We start from the raw sequence: 24,710 nt of genomic DNA on the forward strand, positions 1-24,710 counted from the left end.
TATTTATACTTATAGCTCTTTGTCTCTGATGCATTGCGGTGATAATAATGCATTTGATATATTTAGACATGCATGGGGGAAATTATCTGCGTATGAACAAAGAACTGAGATGGAGACAGATATCTGGGAATGTAGCCAGTGAGACTGCAAGAGAACACATATGGGACATATACAGGCCTACACAGCTGTCCACTTGGCGCTGAATCATATCCACGCATATTAGTCATTTACAGTCAGTATGCACTCTTAACACAAGCCAGTAAAAATATATGTGAATCATGCCAGAATATAGAGGAAGTATAGCTTTTTAAAGTGGTCCTATGGCTACATGGTAAACCCTTTTAAGTGATAGAACTCCACGAATTTGATTACCTTAAGTAATTTAAATAAAACTTACTGAGAAAATAGTATTTGTTAAATAGCAGGTAGGCCACTTCTGTTGAAATCCAAGTTACTACAACATGTTTTGGTATTTTTCCTGGAGCTATATGTTTCTTATCCACAGCAATTCTAAATTGTTATTTTCCAATATTTTAATTCTGAACACTTTTGCACCACAGGTAGATGATCTGGTGTGACTCCATGTAACAATGATGGAAGGTAGTTCAATGAACCTGAAGTTGTTAAACTATTTTACGTACACATATGACAAATTAATGTTTTGGGAATGTATAATAACCATTCTGATGGCAAAGTTTGGGTGGGTGAAATTGGAGAAAACTCAGATTAAAGCAGGAGAGTGTACAGTAAAAATACTCTAAATTTGAAGAAGATATATTTAAAGTTGCTCGGAAAAGAGTTGTTCCACGATACGATACGATATGATACAATACACCTTATCATCCTCTTTAGGAAATTTGATTACCTTAAGTAATTTAAATAAAACTTACTGAGAAAATAGTATTTGTTAAATAGCAGGTAGGCCACTTCTGTTGAAATCCAAGTTACTACAACATGTTTTGGTATTTTTCCTGGAGCTATATGTTTCTTATCCACAGCAATTCTAAATTGTTATTTTCCAATATTTTAATTCTGAACACTTTTGCACCACAGGTAGATGATCTGGTGTGACTCCATGTAACAATGATGGAAGGTAGTTCAATGAACCTGAAGTTGTTAAACTATTTTACGTACACATATGACAAATTAATGTTTTGGGAATGTATAATAACCATTCTGATGGCAAAGTTTGGGTGGGTGAAATTGGAGAAAACTCAGATTAAAGCAGGAGAGTGTACAGTAAAAATACTCTAAATTTGAAGAAGATATATTTAAAGTTGCTCGGAAAAGAGTTGTTCCACGATACGATACGATATGATACAATACACCTTATCATCCTCTTTAGGAAATTTGTCCTTGACTCCAACTGCAGCACACATTCAGCTGCTACCATGGAAACACATCTATAGCAGCCTTTCCCAAACCATAGTATCCTGCGGCCCAATTTGAGACCTGAAAATCTTCTGGGGCCCACCAAAACTTGTACAACCATAACATAGGACTCAAATATTGTTTCATAAAAAGGGAATATTGATGGAAATGTAAATTTTATTTTTCCATGTTCATCTCTTAAATTTATCTCTGTAAGAAACTGATAAATTTTTAAAATTGGGAAGTGAGTGACACTGTAGAACCTTTAAGAGTATCACCGGTTAATCCAACACCAGTTGGACCATTACACCAGTTGTATATGTCAGATAAAATAAAGTACAAAGAAGTGCAATAAGTTAAAACTTTTGGCTGTGTTTTGTAACTTCTGAGTATTAAAATTATAACATAAAACAATTCATTTTAGGGTCATTTAAAACATAATTTAATTATTAATTTTAATGATTTTTAGTTATTGTAAAGGACCTCTTGTGGCCCACCTTTGGGAAGCACTAGAGACAACAGCAATAAACCCACTGGTTCCACATTTCACGTGTGCATGAACAAGCACATACTATTAAAAAAACAAAAACATTTATTGAAGACCTTCAAAATGTATAAAGAAAACTTCTTGATAGCCGCCAGCATTACAATTTTAATGCACAAACAAGCAAAGTAGGAGAAGATAAGGGACACCTGCCAAAGAAAAGGCTGCAGAGCCAAGTGTTGGCTTGTGGAGGTTGGATGTTGCAGCTTTGCAGTCTAGTAATTTTTGAGAGCTTATACAGCACTTTGCATCACAGGGCAAAAACGAGGGAGAGCCATTAACAACACCACAGACACAGCTGGGTAAATGTCTAGATTTCTCTGGTTGAAAGGGAGTGATCCACAGGTGACTGCTAGAGTACATGTTAATGAGGCTGTCTAGGCAAGGATGTTTAATTTTTGGAAGACCCCAAACACCTCATGATGTTGTTCCATTGCTGATGATGTCCCCTAGTGCTGCATTGTGAAGATAATCCTGTAAGTAATTCTACACAGGAAGTCCAGCCAAAAGCATGTAGTTAGTAAAGACTAGTTTGCATTGCAGCAATATTAAAAGGAGAAACTATTAGGAGCTGCAGTACAAAATCCCAATGTAATAAAAATTCTTAACTAATACTTTACATGATGTTTTCTCCTACAGGGGTGCTCCTCTAAATTGTCGTCAAAACTCATTGTAGAATATTATAAATCAAGCCATGAGAGTACAATGTAAAGCTAAAAAACGCACAGTGTATCAGTCTTGGCTCCTAGTGATACATATACACAGAGGAGCTGTTAAACTGAATGAGCATTTTGGAAAAAGCCTCTCCTAGATGTTCAGTCCCTGAGCAGATACAAGTGGAGGTAGGGGTCCCTTAGCTGTGCTTTATGGGATGCTGTGTTTAACAATACACCATCCCTGAAGGATGGCTGTTAATCACAAAGGCGTCGAGTGAAGAATAAATAAAAGAACGTACAATGTATGGAGGATGCATAAGGCTCTTGTTCAGTGTTATATGCAGAAATAACAAATAAGATTACCAGATTCCAGAGGAAATAAAAGAAACTCTCAAAATTGACAGATTAGAGTGTTTTTCTTCTCTGAATTCCCTCAGTACATTTCACATCTTGTCACTTATATGGTCCTACATCTTGATAAGTCGTGAATTAAAGTATAAATGTCGTAATAATGTTTATACAGACAAGAAAGTCTGATTCTTTGTCTTGAGTGTGAGTGCAATACTCCAGCAGGGGGCAGTGTACTCAAAAGCTTTACACTGTAAACATCCGCATTGTATAAGTACAGCAAAATGAGTACTTATGGTTTAGAAAGATCACTGCACAGACAACCAAACCATAAAGTGTAATTATTCATTGGACGGTCCAATAATCTGAGCCACATAAGCTCTCTCGACGGCACTAATAGCACTCAGAGCTTTCCTTGATCTGTAACAGATGTTTTTCTGGGCTATACAGTGGTATACTATAGGGCAGAATACGAGGAGCTCTAATGTCAAAAAAAGGGTGATAGCACTTGTATATATAGATACAATTTGCAGTTACATCACAGCAGTGTCACCATAAATTCCATAATGTAAATGTTAAAGGCCCACCCACACAGATGTCCACTCAGAGGTCAAAGGGTCCATCCCCTTTCACTCAGTCTTTTGTGTCATTCATTCGCACACGGCTGTAATCCCAAACTGGCAAGCCTCTTATAGAAAAGATGATTTTCAATCTGCAGAGCATGTGGTGCCCTGTGTTGGAACACATGGCTGGACAGCGGTCCCAGGACTTGTCATTTCCAGGGGAACAGCTGTCAGACGTCAGATTGTAGCTGAGAAGAGTGCCAGTCACTGGTGTTGACTGGTTGCCAATACCCTCGATGAGAAAAGTGCTGCAATATTCCTTTACTGCTTGTAATGTATATTTAAAGTATTCCTTTAAATATTTTATTTCAGGCAATATCTCTGTGGTACATTTAGGAACAACTTCCTCTAAAGCAGAGGTGTCTATTTTTCTTTCTTTTTCAGTGAACTGGGCCACTCTGATATGGCTCATATTTAGTGTCTCAAAGTGAATAACCAATCTAACGTAGGCTAAAATGTGCTGAATAATTGAACATGCTTAAAGAGGAAAAACAGCATACACCACAGTGTTTCATTGATGGTGTGACAAGGAAAGTATACACTCTTTGTTAAGGTTTTCATCTGTCAAATCAGACTGGGGCTGTTCGGTCCTGGCTACCAATATGGTCAGGATGGGCAGTGCATCAGAGAGTGGATACACTGACAGCTCACCTCCATTCTCATTCAGACATGAAACAAGAGCAAACCCACAGAACCGCTAAACTTTAAGAGGACCATAAATAGGCGCTTGAAGATGATTAGAGCAAAATGGTTTGGAAATTGGACTTTGAGACTGAGCAGACAGCAGAGCAAATGAGCCTGGTTTGTGCTGCTTTGCCTCAGTAAGCGTCTTGTCTTTATTCATCTGGGATTTATGAAGTGAGATATTGTTATTTTAGTTCTTGAAATGTTTGCCATTAGTTTTAATTTAGCCATTAGATAAAAGTCAACAAATTCTTCTAGTCAAAATATTTGTTTATAGACTCAATACAGCAGCTCAACCGAGGCTAAGAAGAAGCACCAAACAGTCGAGCACGAGTCAAATTTCTAATGCAGGCCATATTATTTCATTTATTTTATTCTTGTAATTCACTGCAGGCCAATTCAAAGTGGACCTTTCATGACAGTCTGGATGCAGACCACAGATCTCAGACCACTACTACCTCTATCAGAATGGAAATAGACTCTAAAACATTCGAAATAAAATCAGATTAAACTTCTGGTTAGGGTAAGGGTTAAGGTAAGGGTAAGGTTACCAAAAGTTAAGTCAAAATCCTGACCTGCAAAACCTGACTACAAAATGTTTAATAAAGCTCAGTAAACAGTCTGCTTACGGGGAAGAAAAGCACGTCCTCCGTGAAAGCCCATGTAGCTAACATAACTAAAGCTAGAGTTACGTTAGCAAATCAGCTAATGTTGCTATGTTAGCTTTAGCTACGTTTGCTAAAGCTCACATTTTCTAAGCTAATACGTAGCAACATTGGCTAATGTAGTAATGTCAACTACATAGCTAGCGTAGCTATTTTAGCTTTAGCTAAGCTTACAAAGCTAAAGAGAGCCACTGTTCATGTAACTACTTCTAGCACAAGTCTTTACATAATTTAATTCTGGATTAGATATCTGACCGCTTTTTCTCTTTTATTTATGAAATGTTGCTTAGTCTGTAATGTTGAGGGGGCTCTGGCTGCAGACAGTAGCCTACATATCTGACAGCTACTCTCACAGACTGTTCATATGAAGCGCCATATCTCAGAGTGGATGCAAAACTTTCAAATTAAAATTGGATTAAACTCAGGGTTAGGTCAATGTTTATGGTAACAGTTAGGACACCAAAAGTTAAAGTTAAAAACCTGCAAAACCTAATTACAAAAAGTTTATTAACTAAACAGTCTGCTTACAAAAAGCTCATCCTCTCTGAAGACATTCTTACGCAGCCAGTGTAGCTTACATTGCTCTCTTAGATGTATAAGCTACATAGAGAACAGAGCTACGTTAATAATGTAGCTGAAGCTAAGCTCACAAAGCTACTACATAAGCTACATTTTTACACATCTTAGTTAGCTTTAGCAACGTTTGCTAAAACTCATGTTTGCTTACGGTCACGAAGCTAAAATCAACCTAACTACAGTGCTTAACAAATTTATTAGACCTCTCTAACCCTAACCAAAGTAAGGTTTATGCCACAGCTGCCCTAAATTAACAGCATTGGTAATTACCAAAGTCATTTTTTTATGTTTCTGCAATGGTTACTAAACCAATATGTAGAAACTCTTTAACCCAAATGATATTTTTAATGCTAAAATATAATTATTATTGTTATCCATGAATTTTCAAATGTACTGATTTACAAAAACACTGGAAAAATAGTAAAGCACATTAACATTTCTTGATTAATATCTCAAATGATAGTTATTTACTTGCATTCCTGAACAGAAAATGGAATTTTAGTGGTTGAATGTTATGCTTGATTAGTTTCTGACTTCTCGGAGAAGCTCAGTGATTTGGGTGAATTCAGTTTGAAATCCCTCATTCCTGTTCAAAACGGTAAAACGCAGAGAGCTCACTGAAAATGAAAGAGTCCGCATTAAAGCACTTCATGATGCTGGATGGTCTCTGAGACAAATATGACAGGTGGTCTAACAAATTTGTTAAGCACTGTACATTGGCTTATTTAGTAATGCTAATTACATAGCCAGTGAAGCTGTTAGCTTTAACTTAAGCTAACAAAGCTATAGCCTACTGTTCGCCTTAAAACAGATACACAATTCAACCCCTGATGAGACCCCTGAACCGTTTTTCTATTTAATTATTGAAATGTTGCTTGGTTTTTAAAGTTTGCAGTGTGGTTATTTCATGAATGTAACCATAGACATTATATACGTAGATGCCTCATTGGCCAGTGGGCTGTACGTCAACGCCGCCGCAATCTTGCCAGAGGTATTCCACGTTAAAAACAAACGACTTTTAAAGACCACTTAAATGTAAACTTGTGTGTTTTTAATCACAAAACCCTTCATCCCTCATTGTCTTACATTGTTTATGGAACGGTCTTGCCTCTGGTAATACGGCGGACACGTGGACGTTTAGCAGCAGCTAGCAAACACAGTCAATGAGGCGTCTACATATATGTCTATGAATGTAACTGCCAAATTTGTATATGTATAAAGTTATATATATATATAAAAAAGTACAAAAACAAATGTAAGGCTGAAAATCTGTTGCTTACATAAATTACATCAGTTCCATTCTGACATATACAGCATCTCAGATGTCTGCAAGAGCGGCTGTCAGAAACGTACAGTCTGCAGCCAGACTGTCCTGATAATTTTTGCAGTGTGGTTATTTCATGAATGTAAGCTTAATAAGCTTAATAAACTGACTTAAAAAACAAAATCTCAAATGTTCTGGCAAATTATGTCCCTCCTGTTCTGACAGAGGTGACATCTCACAGTAGTGGTCTTTAAAAGGGGACGTCTGAGATCTGTGGTCTGAAGCCAGACCCCTCTCGAACCACTGACCGCAGCTGGCCCATGGGCCATAGTTTGGACACCTCTGCTCTAAAACACTTTTCCTATCCTTTATCCCGTCTTCTGGATCTGTGCCTCCCTCTTGAGGCTGTGGCAGGTAAAACAATTACTCCTAATGTGAGATGTTGATCTTTCTTTGTTGTCCTTTATCATGAAGTGACTCAAGCAACCTCAATAGTGGAATTTCTTTCACACAATTGTTAAAAAAAACATGGATTACAAGGTTTAAAAAAAAGGAAGAGAGCCATATCTGTCTTTAAGGCTTCTGAGCCTGGTAAAACACGCAGCTGTGGGTCTTCAAACGAAGGGTGGAGCATAGTTACAAGGATGCAGACCTCTCTGAAACATAACAACAGCATCACTTCCCACAACCTTCCATTGCTGTGATCTGTGGGAGCCAGAATTAAGCGTCGCAACGAGACGGACGTGCAGCATGTCCTATAGCGTCACTCCCTGACGCTTTACGCCACAACGCGGGCCAATGTATCCGCTCTGTGGGCGGGCCTTTCTCCCTGTATTGTGATTGAATCGGTTCAGTTTGTATTAGTTGGACGATCAGGAGAGCAGGAAGAAGTGGGAGAAATCTTCCAGCTATCCGTCACTGTGGATACCGGGTTATTTACCGCTCCGTTATGTCGGATTAATTTGAGCTGCAGCCCGGCGCGTCAGGTCGTGACGAGTTGTATTGTCTGCGGTGCCTGGGTCTGAGCAGGCTGCATTTGCAAGGATGCATCGGATGAGAACTGCGCAGGGATGCCTCCGCTGAACATGGACAAACAGGGCGGCTGTTACAATGATGAAGGCTTCTTCCTTTTTGTTTTGAACACGGGCCACACGCAGAATCACTGCAACGCTCGATGTGGGCAACAGAAACGCTCCTCGCATCCGTCGTTCCCATGAAGACCATTGCGCAGTGCAGTGAAAACGGGATATCGTGTAGTGGATTTCCAATTGGTGGTGAATATATTACCTAATAAGCTCATTCAACTGGGTATCCATCCCCAGTTTATGCTGTATACATTCTGCAGAAGTGCTCAGTCAATGTAAGGAGCTTGGTCCAGTGGTGAGAGCCACTTTCCTTGGGTACAGATGAGAGGCAAACAATATCATCAACCACTGAAGTTGACAGCGCCTTGGGAGAAGGATGCTGGCTTTGGGAGGAAGCTTAAAACATACAGGAATCATACCAAGATAATAGCACAGCCAGGGATCGTGATGAAAGTCCTCCGCAGGAAGAGGATTGTGTTATTTATGGCCTATTTCTTACTGCTGGTGCTTACTATGCTCAACTTGGCTAATTATAAATGGACTAAAGAGCCACAGCAGTGCAATCACCAGATGAGGAGCACCACTTATCAGAGCAGATCTGACATTCGCTTCCTATACAGGCCCTCCATGGCCAAAAAGAGACAGCTTATCTATGTTCTGACCACTTGGAGGTCGGGGTCGTCTTTCTTTGGGGAGCTTTTTAACCAAAATCCTGAAGTGTTCTTCTTGTATGAGCCGATGTGGCACATATGGCAGAAACTGTACCCAGGTGATGCGGTGTCTTTACAAGGAGCAGCAAGGGACATGCTTAGCTCCTTATACCGCTGTGATCTGTCTGTTTTCCAACTTTACAACAGCCCTGGGGGGAAGAATTTCACCTCCTTGGGACTATTTGGGGCCACCCTCAATAAAGTGGTGTGCTCTTATCCTCTGTGCTCTGCCTACAGGAAGGAGGTGGTGGGGATGGTGGATGATAAGGTGTGTAAAAAGTGCCCCCCTCAAAGCCTTAGACTGTTGGAGGAGGAGTGCCTAAAATATAACACTATAGTCATAAAAGGGGTACGTATTTTGGATGTTAATGTGTTAGCCCCTCTTATGGAGGATCCATCTTTAGATTTGAAGGTGATACACCTGGTAAGAGACCCACGGGCAGTGGCAAACTCCAGGATCAAATCCAGGCACGGTTTGATACGGGAGAATTTACAGGTGGTCCGCAGCAGGGACCCAAAACTTCGCCGGATTCCTTTTGTGGATCCAGGCCATAAAGCCAACAAGAAAGATGGCTCAGACTATCACTCCATAGGAGCCATGGAGGTGATCTGTGATCGCACCTCCAGGACTTTGAGGACTGCCTTAAACCCACCAGCCTGGCTGAAGGGGAAGTACATGGCTGTGCGGTACGAGGACCTGGTGGAAAACCCGGTCAAGACTTTGCGGAACATTTACCGCTTTGCCAACCTCACCACCAACCACGACATTGAGTCGTTTGCTCTGAACATGACCAGCGGCTCCAGCTCCTCATCGAAGCCATTCATCGTCTCCTCTAGGAATGCCACACAAGCTGCTAGTGCATGGAGAACAGTGCTCAGCATCCAGCAGATCAAACAAGTGGAGGACTACTGCCATCATGCCATGTCTGTTTTAGGGTATGAAAGGGTCAGAACAGCCGGGGAGGCCAAGGACTTGGGTAAATCACTCCTGACACACTCCAAACTGTGAACTCACCAAAGACCTTTTAATTTAATGTTTGTTTTGCATCGAGTGCCGTTTCCTCTTATTGTGGAATTAAAGCTTTACTTTGATCAGTGTTTGAGGAGCTCGACTGGCCACATTTGGAATGTATCAGGTCTCTCTCAGTTGAATTGCAGTGGTATTTGAAGGGACCACTCCTTTTATATGGAATAATGGATGTGTTTGACAGTGCAAAGGCCTACAGACGACGACTTAAAAAGTAAAGCAGCAGCCATGAAAAAAAGAACATCTGTATAATTCATGTATCTTGTTATGAAGACACTACAAAGTGGATGTTTTGGGGTTATTTTTGAATGTTCAAAACTTACAAAAAAAAAATCTGTTTTTCAGTCTCCATACTGTCTGTACAAGTGAAAATAGTGAATGAAAGAAAAACAAAAAATACAAGAAACATCTGATTCAAAAAATAAAAATAAACTCATTGCTAATGTTATTTGTAAGATCTGGTTGAAGTCAGAGACAATCATTCGATGATGTGCCATAAGTAGAGGTGTGATGAGTAGGCTACATCAGAACAGCAGTAGTGCTTTTTCTAGATTAAAAAAAAGAAGTTCTGTTTTTGTCACCAAATCCTCGTAGGATGATTTCATGCACTGTGGACAATTTCATGGCTCTGGATCTGGAAAGTCTTCTCTAATGTCGGTGTAAGCAGTCTGTTCTACCATTTAAAATGTTTACAATTGCTTGCTCTTTAAAAACACAACCTGGGAATATTGCATTGAGTAAAGTTCACAGTAAACAACAAAGCTTGAGCATCTGTTTTAATTAACATGCACTGATTCACATGTGATAGAAAACAGAAACACTGATTCTCAAAGTCTGGTGCAATGATCCTTTAAGTGTTGAAGTAAAAACAGTTATATAGAGCTGTCACTTATATTCTCACTATGTTTTCCAATTATGCACAAATAAGAATATTTTGCAGATGTAATGCTTAATAATAATTTGGAGGGTTTCAATATGCTTTAATAATATCATCTGGCCATCTCAGACCCCAAAGAGTCCACACCAAACTTTTTCATTGAGGGCCAATCAGATGGCGGACACATTTAGACATAAATCAAGGGCAAACTGTATGAAACTGCCAAACTTATAAGAGTGTTGGTGCTTAAGGATGATCAGTGTGATGTGATTTGTAAATTGGCCGTCTTGATGGAACAGATATCGGAGCAAATTAGTGATATTTTTCCTGCTTTTTGCTGCTTCAATCCATCAGGGCATTATCAATCAAGATACTGTCATTAGTATGGTTGTCAGTGTGTTTATAATTTACAGTCGTCTCAATTTAGTCACTGAAAAAAGCATATCAATGTATTATTGTTGTTTAAATGTTGAGAATTAACACAGCAGCAGTGCCAAGTGTTAAAAACTGAAAAGGGCAGTATAGTCAAGTAGAAGAATCAAGCTAGCCATGTTTCACTTCATTGTTAGAATTGCTGCAGAACATCACAACTGAGCAAACTGATGTTTACCATAATAAGGTTGTCAGTTTTTTTATACTAAGTTACTTTTAGGTTCTAAAATGTTTTTTGAGGATCGGTAGTATCCGAAAGTACCAAAGCAAAAAAACATTTTATGGTATTTCAGGTGTGCCTGAAGGAAAATGACTCCATCAAAAATGCAGCCAAACTGCTCCATACTGTCTTAACTGCACAAATTAGTTGGCAATGTGTCTGTACCTAATTTTTTACATTTAAAAATACACAATATTGGGTGTCTAAGCCAACTAACATTTTTAAAATTGTGGCATTGGAACAGGTGTGCATAACAGTAGAAGAGTGAAATAATAATAATATCCCATCCAATAATATCCAAGTTTAAAATCCTGGTATCATGACAAGAATGTTCTCTACTACAGGTTTCACTGGATAAAACTGCTAAAAAAAACACCGACAACCACTACTTTGATTCTGAATATCCTCACAATGTCTGTAATCAGTGAATTTTACCTACCAAAAAAGAAATCCATCACCATACTCTGTCTATATAATGGTACCAAATGCCCCTTATGTGTTGAGCTTAAAATATTCGTATCTTAATAATGCAGCCCTTTGATAATATGTTTGTCTCTTTCATAAGTGCAGTGCCTCTTCTCCCTGTTTGAGAACCAAAGTGCTGAATTTATGTCACACATTTGTTGCTTTTTGCTATATCACTCAAAGGGACCCTGTGGAGTTTGTTGTAAACAATATCTTGTTGACTCTAAGCTTTTCTCACTGAAACAAACTCAACGTTCTGTTGCATTTTAGCCAGACTGTTTGATGCATTCCTTCCTTAAAGAAACAACTGAAAAACATTTTTAGAACTGTGAAAAATGCACACCAATGTCTACATCCTGGTACCCTTCTACCCTCTTATAGGAGGTGCATAGATGTGTCTATGATGCTTTAAATCTGGATTTGCTTCCTTCAGTTCACACTTTGAAAAATCAGTACATTTTCAGCCAAAAACTCCACAGTGTGTCTTTGGGAACATGCCATAAAAATAGATTTGTGACACCTACAGTAAATCTACTCAGAAATTAGTGTAAGTAATTTACTGAAGCCCTAAGCGGGCGTAAATGCATTTTATCACATTTTATGTTATCTCATTTTTGTGAGACAACAAGGAATTCAGTGTTTTGTTAAAATATCAGCTCATTTTATCTTGATAGAATGAGAGAATATGACTGGACTGAATTTATGATGGTTAAACCAGCATTAGATAATAAGATGAATATAAAATTAAAGTGAAAATGTATTATGCCCTTATCCTACACTTTAAGACTGAACAGTAAAACGTTGTTAAAAATGAGTTGTGTTAACTTAAAATTCCAAAATAGCTGTTTCAGATTAATTGTTCTGAGTGATAGGAGTAAACAGTGCTTGATTAATCTAAGTATGTTTTGTCATTGTACTAAAATTATTTGAAAATCATCCTTTAATCTGCAAAGTTTTCCATGAATACTTTTGGGCATTAGACACTTTTGCACTATGAGTGAAGTTACCCACTCAGAGAAATCCCACCTGTGGGGACCAACTCCAACATAGCAAGAATGCTGTGATACTAACAAGCTCAAAATACTCATATTTTTGTTGAAACTGTTAACGTCTGTAAGTAGTGGGTTACCTTTACTTCTCTGAGTGGATAACTTCACTCATGGTGCAAGAGGTGTCAAATGCCCAAAGGCATTCTGGGAAAACTATGCGGATTAAGAGAATATTGTCAAATATTTTGAGTGCAATTACAAATAAAACTTAAAGTGATTGAGTAATGTTTACCTAAAACTCAAAATGTGTTTGATCAACTAAAAATAGAGCTGAAATAGCTTTATGGATTTGTAAGAAAGCTGTTCGGTCTTACAGTGTACTGAACTCTGTGGAAGACCATTTTTTTGGGTGAAAGCCGGTCTTTCAGTCTTTGTTACCTGTAGTCAATCAAATTAGCTTTGGGTGGCATGACTGTTCAAAAATAAAATATGTAAAAGACAAAAGGGAAAATTTTAGTGGATAAGAAATATGTAAATTAAATATTTTAACTTGAGTCATTCAAAATAATTATTTACACTGCTTGAAAGTTTGTATATAATCAGTTATGACTAATATTTTGAGTATTTTTAACTTGTTCGATTTTCAGTGTTTCATAGCATCCCTGCTATGTCAAAGTTGGTCCCCTGGGACTTCTCGAAATTGAAAGGTTAGCTCCAATGAAAAACAGTTGTTCGGCTTTCCAGCATGGGAAAATATTAAAATATTCCAATTCATGTCCACTTAGGGCTTCTGTAGTAAATAGAATTGCCTGAGAGCAATGTTTTTTAGGGAGTGGGCTGTTTATGCCTTTATTCAAAGGACAGGACAGTATTGGGGAAAGATGGAGTAGGAAATGACGCCACAGGGCTGATTTGAACCTTGGTTATCGGCTTTCTGTACAGGAAATATTTGATGAAACCCGTAGACCACCAGCACTCCATGATATTCATATTTGCTACAAGACAGCCTCAAAATTCAGAGAACTAAAAGGAAACAGCTACAAAAGGTACAAGCATCAATATTTAATGTCTTGAAAATGCAGTTAATAGCATAAAAGTTGATTTTTGTAACGCAAACAAAACATTTTCCTCTGAATTAATCTAAGTCTAGCAGCGGCTAAAAGTTCACACAAGTGAAACAGCTCCTTGTCTTTTTGGTATGTGACATTCAAAGTGTCCTAAAATGACCCTGATGAAGCACATGAGGCAAAATGTTTCCTAACCAAGGTTACATATTAAGTTATAAAACTGTTTCTTCTTCCTGCAGAGATCCAAACTGTGCTTTGGTTCAGATCATATGAGGATATTTTGCTGCTGAGTTTTCAAATGTCAAGACATTATTTGATACTCTGAGCACCAGTTGGAGTGATTTTTGTGCAGGCAATTGCATCAATACTTAACAAACTGCAACAGAAACAGTGGGTTGTATGCAAAATTAGTTACAAGACAAGTTTCAGTGTTGCAATTTTTACAAGGGCCCTACTCCATTAAGGATAGAACAAGGGGTTTTAGCATCTACATCTGAGGACTTGTTATGAAAGGCATTGAGTCTTTTTTCCCTGAGAACAAAACTGAACTCAGACATCAGCACAAACAAAAGAGAATACATTGTCTTCCTCTGCAGCATCAACAGAGGAGCATTCCATAGATGCACCCATGCATTCACAACATAAAATGCCTCACAGAAAAGCCTCACTTCAAGGACAATGGCTATATTAATATGAGAAAAACAGTCTGCATGTTCTCCAAGCCTAACCTTCACAGACTGGGATTTTGCTGCCTGCTTCTCACAAGGGAGAGGGGGCCCTGGGATTTATAATGATGCACTCAGCTCAGAGAGCAGCACAGTGCGATCTATAAAGAAGTCTCACATGCTGATTGTCAATTTTCTAAATGCTGTTAATTTACTCCGGCATTAGGGAATTTTCTAGCCCTCTGCAGGATGATAAGCAAGACGTTGAGGGAGAAGAGGGGTAATAAATTCAGCAGAATACAGTTTGAGTGAGTTAAAAGGATTGTGGTAGGAAAACAGAGCAATAAAAGTTTAATAAGGAGTTGGGGGTGAGCAAAGCAAAGTTGGCATAAAAAAGCCATTTTAGCAGATTAGGGGAAATAGTAAAGCTCTCAATCGCAGTGGACGCTCACGAGTAAATCTCTCTTGAATGTGAAATCAAAGCGATATGCATCCAAGTAGGAAGAAGCCAATTCAAGGGGGATAAATGTGCAACTTAAATTTGCCATTTTTAAGGAAGTGAAGCATGCTTCTTTTTTAAAAGTGCACACAAAGGTCAGTTTGTTCTTCCTTTTTGTAGACATTAGGAAGCATTGTTTTTCAGCTTTAAAATTCCTTGAATCTTAAGCAAAACAAGGCAAGAATAATCATCAGCACAGTGACAGAGAGAGCAATACCCTTTTGAATCTTTTTTTTTCTCCCTCTATGAGTGTGTCTCTGCATGCATGTCACCAACAAGGGGGGTTGCGTGACCTTTCGCAAAGCTTTTGTAACTCTGACTCCCAGTCGGCTCCTCTCAGATGCCCCGGCAAGTGACCCTTATTCACTATGGGAGGCAGGGCCTTAGCCTCGGGGCAGCAGAGGCTGATAAGCTGGGGTTAGAGTGAAGAGACTCCTGGAACTTCAGCCCTCCCTGGAGAGAGCTGCCACAGTGCCGAGGCCCAGGTCTCCCTCCAGCAGGTCCTCGCAGTGCTCCGATGATGAGTCGCCGCCTATGTACCCAAGCTCCGTTTTCTCCAGATCACAAGTGGAGTCGTCCGGTTCAGTCTCGCACAGCTGCTCCTCATCCTGGGAAATCATAACTGATCATGTCTTATATTCTCTGAAGACATTTTTGTCAGAAGCAGCACGATAAAAGTCTTACCTCCTGGATGTTTGGGCTGCTGAAGAGTCTGGCGAATACACCACAGCACCGGGGCAGAGAGTCGGACAGGGGAGGGCCACGATGTGTCAGCAGAGGCGTTAGATATCTTTGACCTTGTTAAGGCATGGCGGCAAAGGTGTGCGAGTGTCAACCACGGTGAGAGGGGGGAGGTTTGTTTTTAGCCTTTTACAAATCTGGCCTCAGGCTAGCTAGTCATAACTGTGATGGTTTTAGCAGAGCTAGGGGATCCAACTGAGGACACATTTTGTGATACAGCGTAAAGTAGGAAGTTAAAGTGTGTATTTGCAAAGGCTTTTAAGAGCTCAAATAACAAAGGGTAATATCTTAGCACTAAATGCTCAGTGGAGGGTCTTTATTATGAGTAGGAGTAGAGGAATTTAGGGAGTGTTGTTGTTTTAGACACAGATGCAGGAGGGATAATCAGAGAAGAATTTGTCAACATGACTCATTCTTTCCTGGAAAATTTCATATAAACCTCACATTGTCATCTTTTTCCTCTTGAATCTACAACATAGATATAACAGCTAGCCTCTACTTTTAATATTGACTGCACTGTCACACTGAATATGCTAATGCATTCAATGAGTCAACACGTCAATCAGTGCACAGCACAGTGTGAACAATGACACAGCAAATTTCAGATTTCACTGACAGTGCTGCACTACATCAGCACAATGTTATGCTAAAATGTTCAATATCTACGCAGTTAAATTAAGCCCGCCTTTCTCCTTGTAAGAACTTTGTTTGCCATCAAGTCACAGTGGATTTTCTGCAAAGAGTTGCACATTAGTCATTCAAGCTCTAGGTGTTTGTGCTGTTTTTCTTTCAGATTGCTAAGTTGTTAGCATATTTAATATAAATGTGCCAGCGCTTGTCTTCTGGGTCGTTGTCTGCAGTAATAAAAGCCCATAATGAAATATGCATAATGAAATATGCAACAGCAAACGAGTCTCCAAAAGTTTCCAACTCTATGGGAGCAGGACAGCAGAGGGCTTGATGGAAATAGAATTAATATAAATCCAATATTTAAGTTTCGATATGAATAAATACATATTTTTGCTGACTCTAGCATCAAAAACCTCTTTCATTTTCATCTCTGGAGCACTAGAAAGAATAGAGAGAATTGATTTGTAAATATGGGTGCCCCACATGCATTCCACCTTTTTTACACTCATATGCTTTTCCAATAATGAGTAAATCCCATTTGCTTTCTTCTTTCTTGATTTGTTTATCTTATATTCCCAGGATTGGCGAGGCACAAAATAAACACAGAAATAAGCTGAACTTGACTCGCTGTGTGAACAGGGTCTGGCTCATCTCAGATGCCCCCTCTTGCAGACTCATACTCTGAGACACTGCATCTGTCAGAATGAAAGGGAGGTAATTTGCCTGTAAATCTTTCTAGGATCTATTTTTTAAAGCCAACTTTATTCATAAACAAAGTCTGGAAGTTAAATTCATTAAATAACCACAAGTGTAAACATAACAGACTGAGCAACATGACATAGATAAAACCAAGAGCGTTAAATAAACAGAAGAAAGGGCCAGAAGTCTAATTTGGGATTTAAATTATGTACAGATCTGCTTAACAAGTAGTAACATGACTGGCTAACTTTAGCTTCATTAGCATTAGCTAAAGCTAACATAGCTTCACGAGCTCCTCAGTTAATATTACCACATAAGCCAATGTAGCTACATTAGCTACGAAGCAAAAAGCAAGCCTTTGTTTTCATAACTACTTCTAAAATGGCTTGAGATTTAGCCAACATAGCATAATCCAATGTAGTTTGTGTTGCTTTTTTTGCTGAAACTACATTTGTTATGTAGCTACATTACTTAGTATGTAGCCTTTGTAGCTAACATAACTTTGCTAACTACATAGTTAATATTACAACATAAGCCAATGTGGCTACATTAGCTTTACAGAAGGGGAAAGCGAGCCACTGTTCCCATAACTACTTCTAAAATGGAGCTTTAACCAATGTTATATTATCCAATGTAGTTAATGTAGCTTTGTTCGCATAAGCGATGTTTTCTATGTAGCTACGTTACTTATAAAGTCTATATAGCTAACGTAGCTTTGCTAGCTACATAGTTAATATATTACATAAACCGATGTAACTAGCTACATAGTTAATATCATTACATAAACCGATGTAGCAACATTTGCTTTATGAAGAATCAAGCAAGCCGTCTTTCCAATAACTACTTCTAAAATGGTTCTAGCTTTAGCAAATGCAGCGTAATCCAATGTAGTTTATGTAGCTTATTTTCTTAAGCTATGTTTGTTATATAGCTACATTACCTATGTAGCTTATTTTGCTAACATAGCTTCGCTAGCTACTTAGTTAATCTTACTAAATAAGCCAATGTAGCTACACTAACTTTATGGAAGGGGAAAGTGAGCCACTATTCCCATGACTACTTCTAAAACTGTTTTAGCTTCAGCCAATGTTATACTATCCAATGTAGCTAATGCAGCTTGCTACATAGTTAATGTCATCATTCCAATAACTATTTCTAAAATGGTTCTACCTTTGGCAAACACAGCATAATCCAGTGCAGCTAATGTAGCTTCTTTGCTTTAGTTATGTTTGTTATGTGGCTATATTTCTTTTGTAGTTTATGTAGCCAACATAGCTTCATAAGTATTAAATTTAGCTTTGTAGCAACATGATCTACAAAGCTTATTGAGCTTTGTTAGCTTTAGCTTTCTAGATTAGCTGTATAAGGGTGTTTTCATCCAGGACAAGACTCTTTCCTGTAGGCAGAATGTTTGCTCAGGTTTATACATTTTTTTGTAATCCTGTTTTGCAGGTTAGGTCTTTGACTACCAAGTTTTTGACTTGGTAGTCAAACCCCGTCTGAGATCTGTGGTCAGCACTATCTTGCACTATGCATGCATTGGTGGCATGTATTATGGCTTGTCATATCACAGTAACCACAGGCTGTTTTACCATTTAGGCAAAGGTAGGCAATGCCTGGGGCCTTATGCTCCAAGGTGCCTCAAGATTATATCATTATAGGTGACAGTCAAAGATGACGTACACATTTAAATTATTTTCAGAGATTGAGACAGGTTTTGAATGTTAACAAGGTGCCAAACGTGAATAAAAAACATCAGAACAGAGGTTTATTTCATGTCCAATGTCAAGACCCTTAAAAGCCCCAAATGTTTCCATATCAAGGAAATTACAGTTCAGTAGATATACTGAAACAGTCAATTTTTCAATTATTATATGGTAAAATGGCATTCAATAAATAAAAATGTTTGACTTGTGGCAGAAGAATGGATACTACACCAATATTAAGCATACATTTTTATACTTTACACCTGAGTCATGATGCTCTTCTGGGAGCTACTGTTGTGTATTTGGGTAATTATATTTAGATTTTGGGTATGTCCTGTAGCTCTGTGTCCTTTCTGCCTGAAAACAGACGCCTCAAAATATTTAGTTCACTTTCTGCCTTTCCTCTGCCTGGGGCCTTAATATGACTAAAACCACCCCTGAGAGTGCAGCCTATTGGATCGCCAGAAAATGATCCCATTATCACAAGATAATAAGCTTTGTTATCTGGAGATGATGGGATAAACACATCTGCTGTCATGAGAAAACACGCTTAGTAGTCCCAAGATAACAAGCACTACGAGCCCAAACAGTATAAGGTTTTTTAAATAAATGAGCTGTGTTAGCCTAAAATTCAGAAACACCTATTTCAGATCAATTTTTCTAAGCTGATAGAACACATTTTTAGTTTTGAGTAAACAGTGCTCAATCACTCAAGTATTTTTGTCATTGTACTCAAATTATTTAACAATCATCCCTTAATCTGCATGGTTTTCCCAGAATGCCTTTGGGCATTAGACACATTTTCACCATGAGTAAAGTTACCCACTCAGTTAGAGAAATCCCGGCTGTAGGGTCTAACTTCAAAATAGTGATGATGTTATACTATACTCCATGGAAGAGCACTTTCTGAGTCAATGTGAACATGTCAGTCTGTCCTTTAGTCAATCAATCTTTAAGCATAATTTAGAATTTTGAGCAATAGAAAGTCAGCAGGGTTTAATTGTAATGACTCATATAGAGTTAAATTTAACACTTTGAAGTGCTTATATCAGACCACACTACATATTTTACAATATGAAAGTGTAGCATAATTTTTTTTTAAATGAGGATGGAGTATTCACACTACTTACCCATTAGGAACACCCAAAGTCACAGCTGGGAACTCAAACACAGCGGATAACTTCACTCATGGTGCAAATGTGTCCTATATCAGAAACAACAACAATCCACCAGAAACATGACAAAAGAATCCCAGCAGGGATCACTGTACAACACAAACAAACACATATAAAACTCATCTGAACACTCTGCCCAAGGGCATGATGGGAAAATCAAAATTTTCAAGCCTAAAGAGTTTAAATTTAGGAGAAACAACTTTTACTCTTAAAGTCATAAATGTACATGCACTAACAGTTAGAATTTTTGAGGTTAAAAAATTGAAAATAGCTGGATATTTGGGGGGAAATCGGACCTGGTGAAGCTCTTTTCCTTGCATAAGTCCCGCAGTTGTGAGCACATTAAAATTATACTTGTACTGGGACTGATCAATAAGGGACTTAGAAGAGACATTTCTCTAAAGGGCGGGTTATCCAACATTTTTTTTCAGTTTGATTTCTCATAACTTTTTCACTTTACAAAGTAAAATTTATTACTCTAAAGACTAGATTTTTTTTGAGTGTATGATGACTCTTTCTACTCAGAAATTTTCAAGTTTTTTTCACCAAAAAAAAGTCAACTTTTTTCTGAAAAATTAGCAGATCCTCTTTATTTCTTTATCTTTTAATGGCCCTATTACACCGCTGTACAGTAGTTTTATAATCATGATTTTGAAAAAATATATCCGCATTTAATTTCTATAAATGCGAATATTTACCAGAGCCCAGGTTGGGAGCCAAATGCTTTGTACTACTTTATACCTTTGTTCATGCATGATCTTGGCATAATAAACATAAACTTGAGTCTGCATCCTCTCCTCTCAGACCCTGGTTACTTTTAGCTGAAGTACAGTTCTGGTTAATAACTGCCCTCCTGCAGTGTACTTTGCTCTCCTTGTACTTTGGAAAAGGAGAAAACAACAGTTCACCAATCCTATAATTTCTCACCAAAGCAACCTTTGTACCTCAGAGCCTATAATGAATAATGTGGAACATAAAGGGAGCAGACAAGTACACAGTCCTCTGGCATGAGCACAAAAAAGAAAAACAAAGAGAAGAGAAAACTGATCTAATGTGTTATTCGGTGCCAATTCTTACATTCTGGTACTGTTATCAGCAAAATGCAAGAGGTGGGAATTATGGGCACTACTCTGCCAGCTAACAGGATTTATTTATAAATGTCTGAAGTGAGGGAGAGAAAAGGAGAAAAAAAGGGCAGGGGGAGGAAGTAGAAAAGGAAGAGAGAGGGAATAATGACTTCCTTGGGACCTGCAGGAGTGAGTTGTCCTCTTGTCGGCACGGCGTCCTTCTGTTCAGCACCGGCATAATACTAGACAGCGACGGTAATTATAACTGCTGGAGCTGCTCTCTGTTCCACAGTGGTGTCGGGTTGTTTGTGTGTGCTTGAGTTTGTGTGTATGTGGGAAAAGGTGCTGAGTAGCTGCGTGGGGGGAGAAGCTCAACTGCTGCTTCAGCTCTCATCGCAGCGAGCTTAGTGCCTTCCTACATGTCCCACACATCACCTTTACCTGACCTTTCATCAGTGGAGTACAGCAAGGGAGCACTTTTACTATAATTCAATGTTTTCAGGTAGCAGCGGGTTGAGTACTGTCGTTTTATTGTACTAGTAGGAAATAGCAAACCTAAAATAAATGTCAGAATAGAGGCAAACAAGTGAATTGCTCATAACTGTCAAGGCTACAAGTTCCTTATTCTAATTCTAAATTGCAAGTATGTTTATTCAGTCACTTAACTTTTTGTAATGATGAAAAGTAATCGAGATCTAAAGGTGACTGGTAGGTCTGTTTTAAGATTTGGAGAGAGAGAGGATAGCTGTTGCTACCTTCAGTCTTTAACCTCCTGAGACCCATGCTTTTGTTTGGAATGCATTTTTAGTTTCTTCCACTAGTTTTGGATCAGTGGGACATGATAAGTATAAAGGCAAAGCCTTATCTTTGAACAGGAATTAGTTTTCACAAAAATGTATGAGAAATACAGGCTTAACTTACTGTGCAACGTAAAAAAAGATATTATTTCCTTACTTGTATTAAGTCATTTTCACAAAGAATATGTTTATGAAGGTGACTGCTCTAAGACAAACAGCAAAAAAACATCTCTGGAAGGCAGAAACAACACATCTCTGAGTAGTTTTTGACCGTTTTGATTGTGTGTCGACCAGTTGGTAAGGGGCCATTCAGTCAGTAAAAATGCTGGCACCACAGAAAATTGATAAGGCCTGATTTGAGCTAAATTTCCACTAAAAGTTCTGGAAGTTTTGTAAAATTTCCTTTAAAATCATTAGAAATCTCCAAAACAAGAAATTCTCCCCAATTTCAAAAAATGTCCATGATAATATAAAAAGTTGCTGTGAAAATACATTAGAAAAATGTTTTAAATCCCATTAAAACAATTCCTTAAATATCCCCCAAATATTCCAGTCAAGATTTTACCCAAAAATCATTTTAGATTTTCTAAGAAAATACTACAATTTTTTTTAAAGCAAATCCCAACCAAAATGACCGATCAAATTCCCAAAAGTGTATAAACAAATTCCCCAAAAAGTCAATAGAAAATTTTCAAACAATTTCTACCAAAGAGCCAAACAAACTCCCTTACAGTTACATAAAATTAAGGAAAAAATCCAAAGGATATTTCCCCCAAAATTTCCAATCAAATTCCCAAAGATTTACGAATAAATTCCCACCAAATTCCATGGAAAAATTGTGGAACTGTGTAAAATCCCCCAGACAGCCAAAACAATTCCGTATCATTTTCATAAAAATTCTTAAAAATATCAAAGGACATTCCCCCAAACATTTCTAATCAAAGTTCTAAAAAAATAATAAAAAAAAAAACATTTCCCCACAATTCCACAGAAATTATGGAAATTTTCCCAAATTCCCCAAAATTTCCATGAAAATTCAGGGAAAATTTTAATGGACATTCCCCCAAAATTTCCACTCAAATTCCCCCATAAATTACAAGTAAATTCCTGCAAATTTCCATGAAAGTAACTAAAAATTTACCTGAAGCACCAGAAATGTTAAAAAAAACATTCCCCAATAATCCCATGGATATAGAAATTCTATACCCAACAAATTCCCAAACATTCCAATTAAAATTCAAGAACATTTCAAAGGCTATGTCCTCCAAGATTTCCAATCAAGTTCTCAAAAATTAACAAATAAAGTCCCCCATATTCCTTTGAAATTACCTAAAAATTTCAGATTAAATTCCTCCCAAAACTTCAAATCAAACCCTCGAACAAACATACAAACATATACCTAAAAAAATGTAATGCAAATTCCTGGAAATTTTTTCGCAAACTCCTCTTCAGCTCAAGGAAATTATTTTAACTTCTATGGAAACTTCAGAGAATTATCTAAAAAAAAATCTAACCACAGAATTATAAGTATGTTGTAGGAAAGCCAAAATGTAATGTTCTCATATGTCCATGCAGGGTCTTAGGAGGTTAACTAGAGGTTAGCCTACTGCTAGCTACCTGCATCTTCATATTTTAATATCAAACAGCATAGTCATGTCTTGGCAAGTAAGCTTCCTGTTTTTAAGCTAAGCTAAACTAAACATACATTTTAGGTGAACTGTTGGCTAGCCAATACTTTTTTATTTAATGGACAGACAGAAGAAATGCATGAATATGCTTGACTAACTCTTGATAAGTACCATTTTCTGGGTAACAAACTGTTGGTGGCTATATGAAAAAAGGGAAATGGAGTTGGTTTAATCTCTTTATGCTAAGCTACTTTTCACTAACCTTATAATGCTGATGGATTGGCCAGTTTCCATGTCTGTGCTCAGGCAGATCCATCTTGCAAAGCTCCAATCTGAAATGTTTGTACCCGGTCTGATAACTGATGGGCCAGTCAGCTTTGAACAGAGCGAGGCGGTAGCTACAGTTGAGTTTAGTGAACAATGGCTGCCAGTGAAGTGATTAGCTAAGATGTAGCTATAGAGGCAGTGCTCTAATTTGTGCATAGTTAGCTAATGAGACATTGGTCCTATCACCTTTCAATCATTTTTTAAAGGGTTTGCCTTCCCAAACACAGACTATGGGTGGTTTCCCAGATGGATCTGAAATATAAGCCATGCAATGGATAAATGAAACAGGTGTGTCGTGTTGACATTTCACTACAACTGTGCTACATTTCAAGGGATACGTTCTTTTTATTGCACTTCTTTTATCTGACAGCTACTAGTTGTAGATAGGACATTATAGATATAGGACAGGCTATTATTACCTTTCAATATAACACCTCATTAGGGATGTAACGACCCACCAATGAGAGGGCGCAGTGACCTAGCAGTTTGACCCGAGGCTTCGTTCTTGTATGTCTTTGCCCACTCTCTCTCTCCCTGATTTCCAGCTCAATCCACTGCCTTATCCCTCAAATAAAGGCAGAAAAGACCCCCAAAAACCATAAAAATACACTCAGTAGTGAACAATAAAATTTTTGCTGACCAGCAACCAAAATGAAATGCTGTTTGTAGGCTAACACATTTGATATTGTACAACAACATGAAATACAATCCCCTTGAGGAAACCACACTGCACAATTATAACTTCTACATGTCTTCAAGAACAATAAACACTGTCAACAGGACATATTTACAACATTCACCTCCCTCTGTTATTTTTGCTCAACACTTTTTCTGCCTGGCTATATACAAATCCATAAATACAGATAACATGCAGAGATTTACCTCCCAAGAGACACCACATGCCTCTCCAGGGACTAAGCAAGCAGTATGATACAGCCACACTGGGCCTTCTAAACACGATGGGTGGCTTCTGAAATACCAGTGTAAAAACAAAAACACCAGTTGCCAGCCTTGAAACTACAGGGTACAACCCACTACAGTAGGGAAGGCTTTGATGCCCATCAAAATCACAGCTTAGGAGTAAAACATTTGTCCTAATGAGCCTTAAAACCAGGCTAACAGGGAAACAGTTAAGGAAGCAGCAGTACGACTGCAGGATGAGACACCAGCTAC

General features: G+C 38.2%; 2 protein-coding genes across 2 annotated transcripts in view; one reads left to right on the forward strand and one right to left on the reverse strand.

Moving 5' to 3' along the window:
- Positions 1-7,477: 7,477 nt before the first annotated feature.
- Positions 7,478-10,314, forward strand: chst2b (carbohydrate (N-acetylglucosamine-6-O) sulfotransferase 2b). Its single transcript, XM_041813755.1, has one exon. It carries the CDS (start codon positions 8,138-8,140, stop codon positions 9,533-9,535), a length of 1,398 nt encoding a protein of 465 aa, XP_041669689.1. The 5' UTR covers positions 7,478-8,137; the 3' UTR covers positions 9,536-10,314.
- Positions 10,315-10,421: 107 nt separating this feature from the next.
- LOC121527051 (sodium/hydrogen exchanger 9-like) overlaps positions 10,422-24,710 on the reverse strand; it is a 138,293-nt gene continuing 124,004 nt past the window's right edge. The window contains exons 15-16 of the mRNA XM_041813728.1: positions 15,452-15,557; positions 10,422-15,375 (exon numbers count right to left, since the gene is read on the reverse strand). Coding sequence (XP_041669662.1) covers positions 15,211-15,375; positions 15,452-15,557 — 271 coding nt within the window. The 3' untranslated portion in view covers positions 10,422-15,210. The remainder of the gene's footprint in view (positions 15,376-15,451; positions 15,558-24,710) is intronic.

This window comes from Cheilinus undulatus, linkage group 19 (assembly GCF_018320785.1).
Source record: "Cheilinus undulatus linkage group 19, ASM1832078v1, whole genome shotgun sequence".
Lineage (NCBI taxonomy): Eukaryota > Metazoa > Chordata > Actinopteri > Labriformes > Labridae > Cheilinus > Cheilinus undulatus.

What these genes read in the sequence shown, in the direction of transcription:
- chst2b (XM_041813755.1), top strand. Translation starts at nt 8,138, where the DNA reads ATGAGAGGCAAACAATATCATCAACCACTGAAGTTGACAGCGCCTTGG.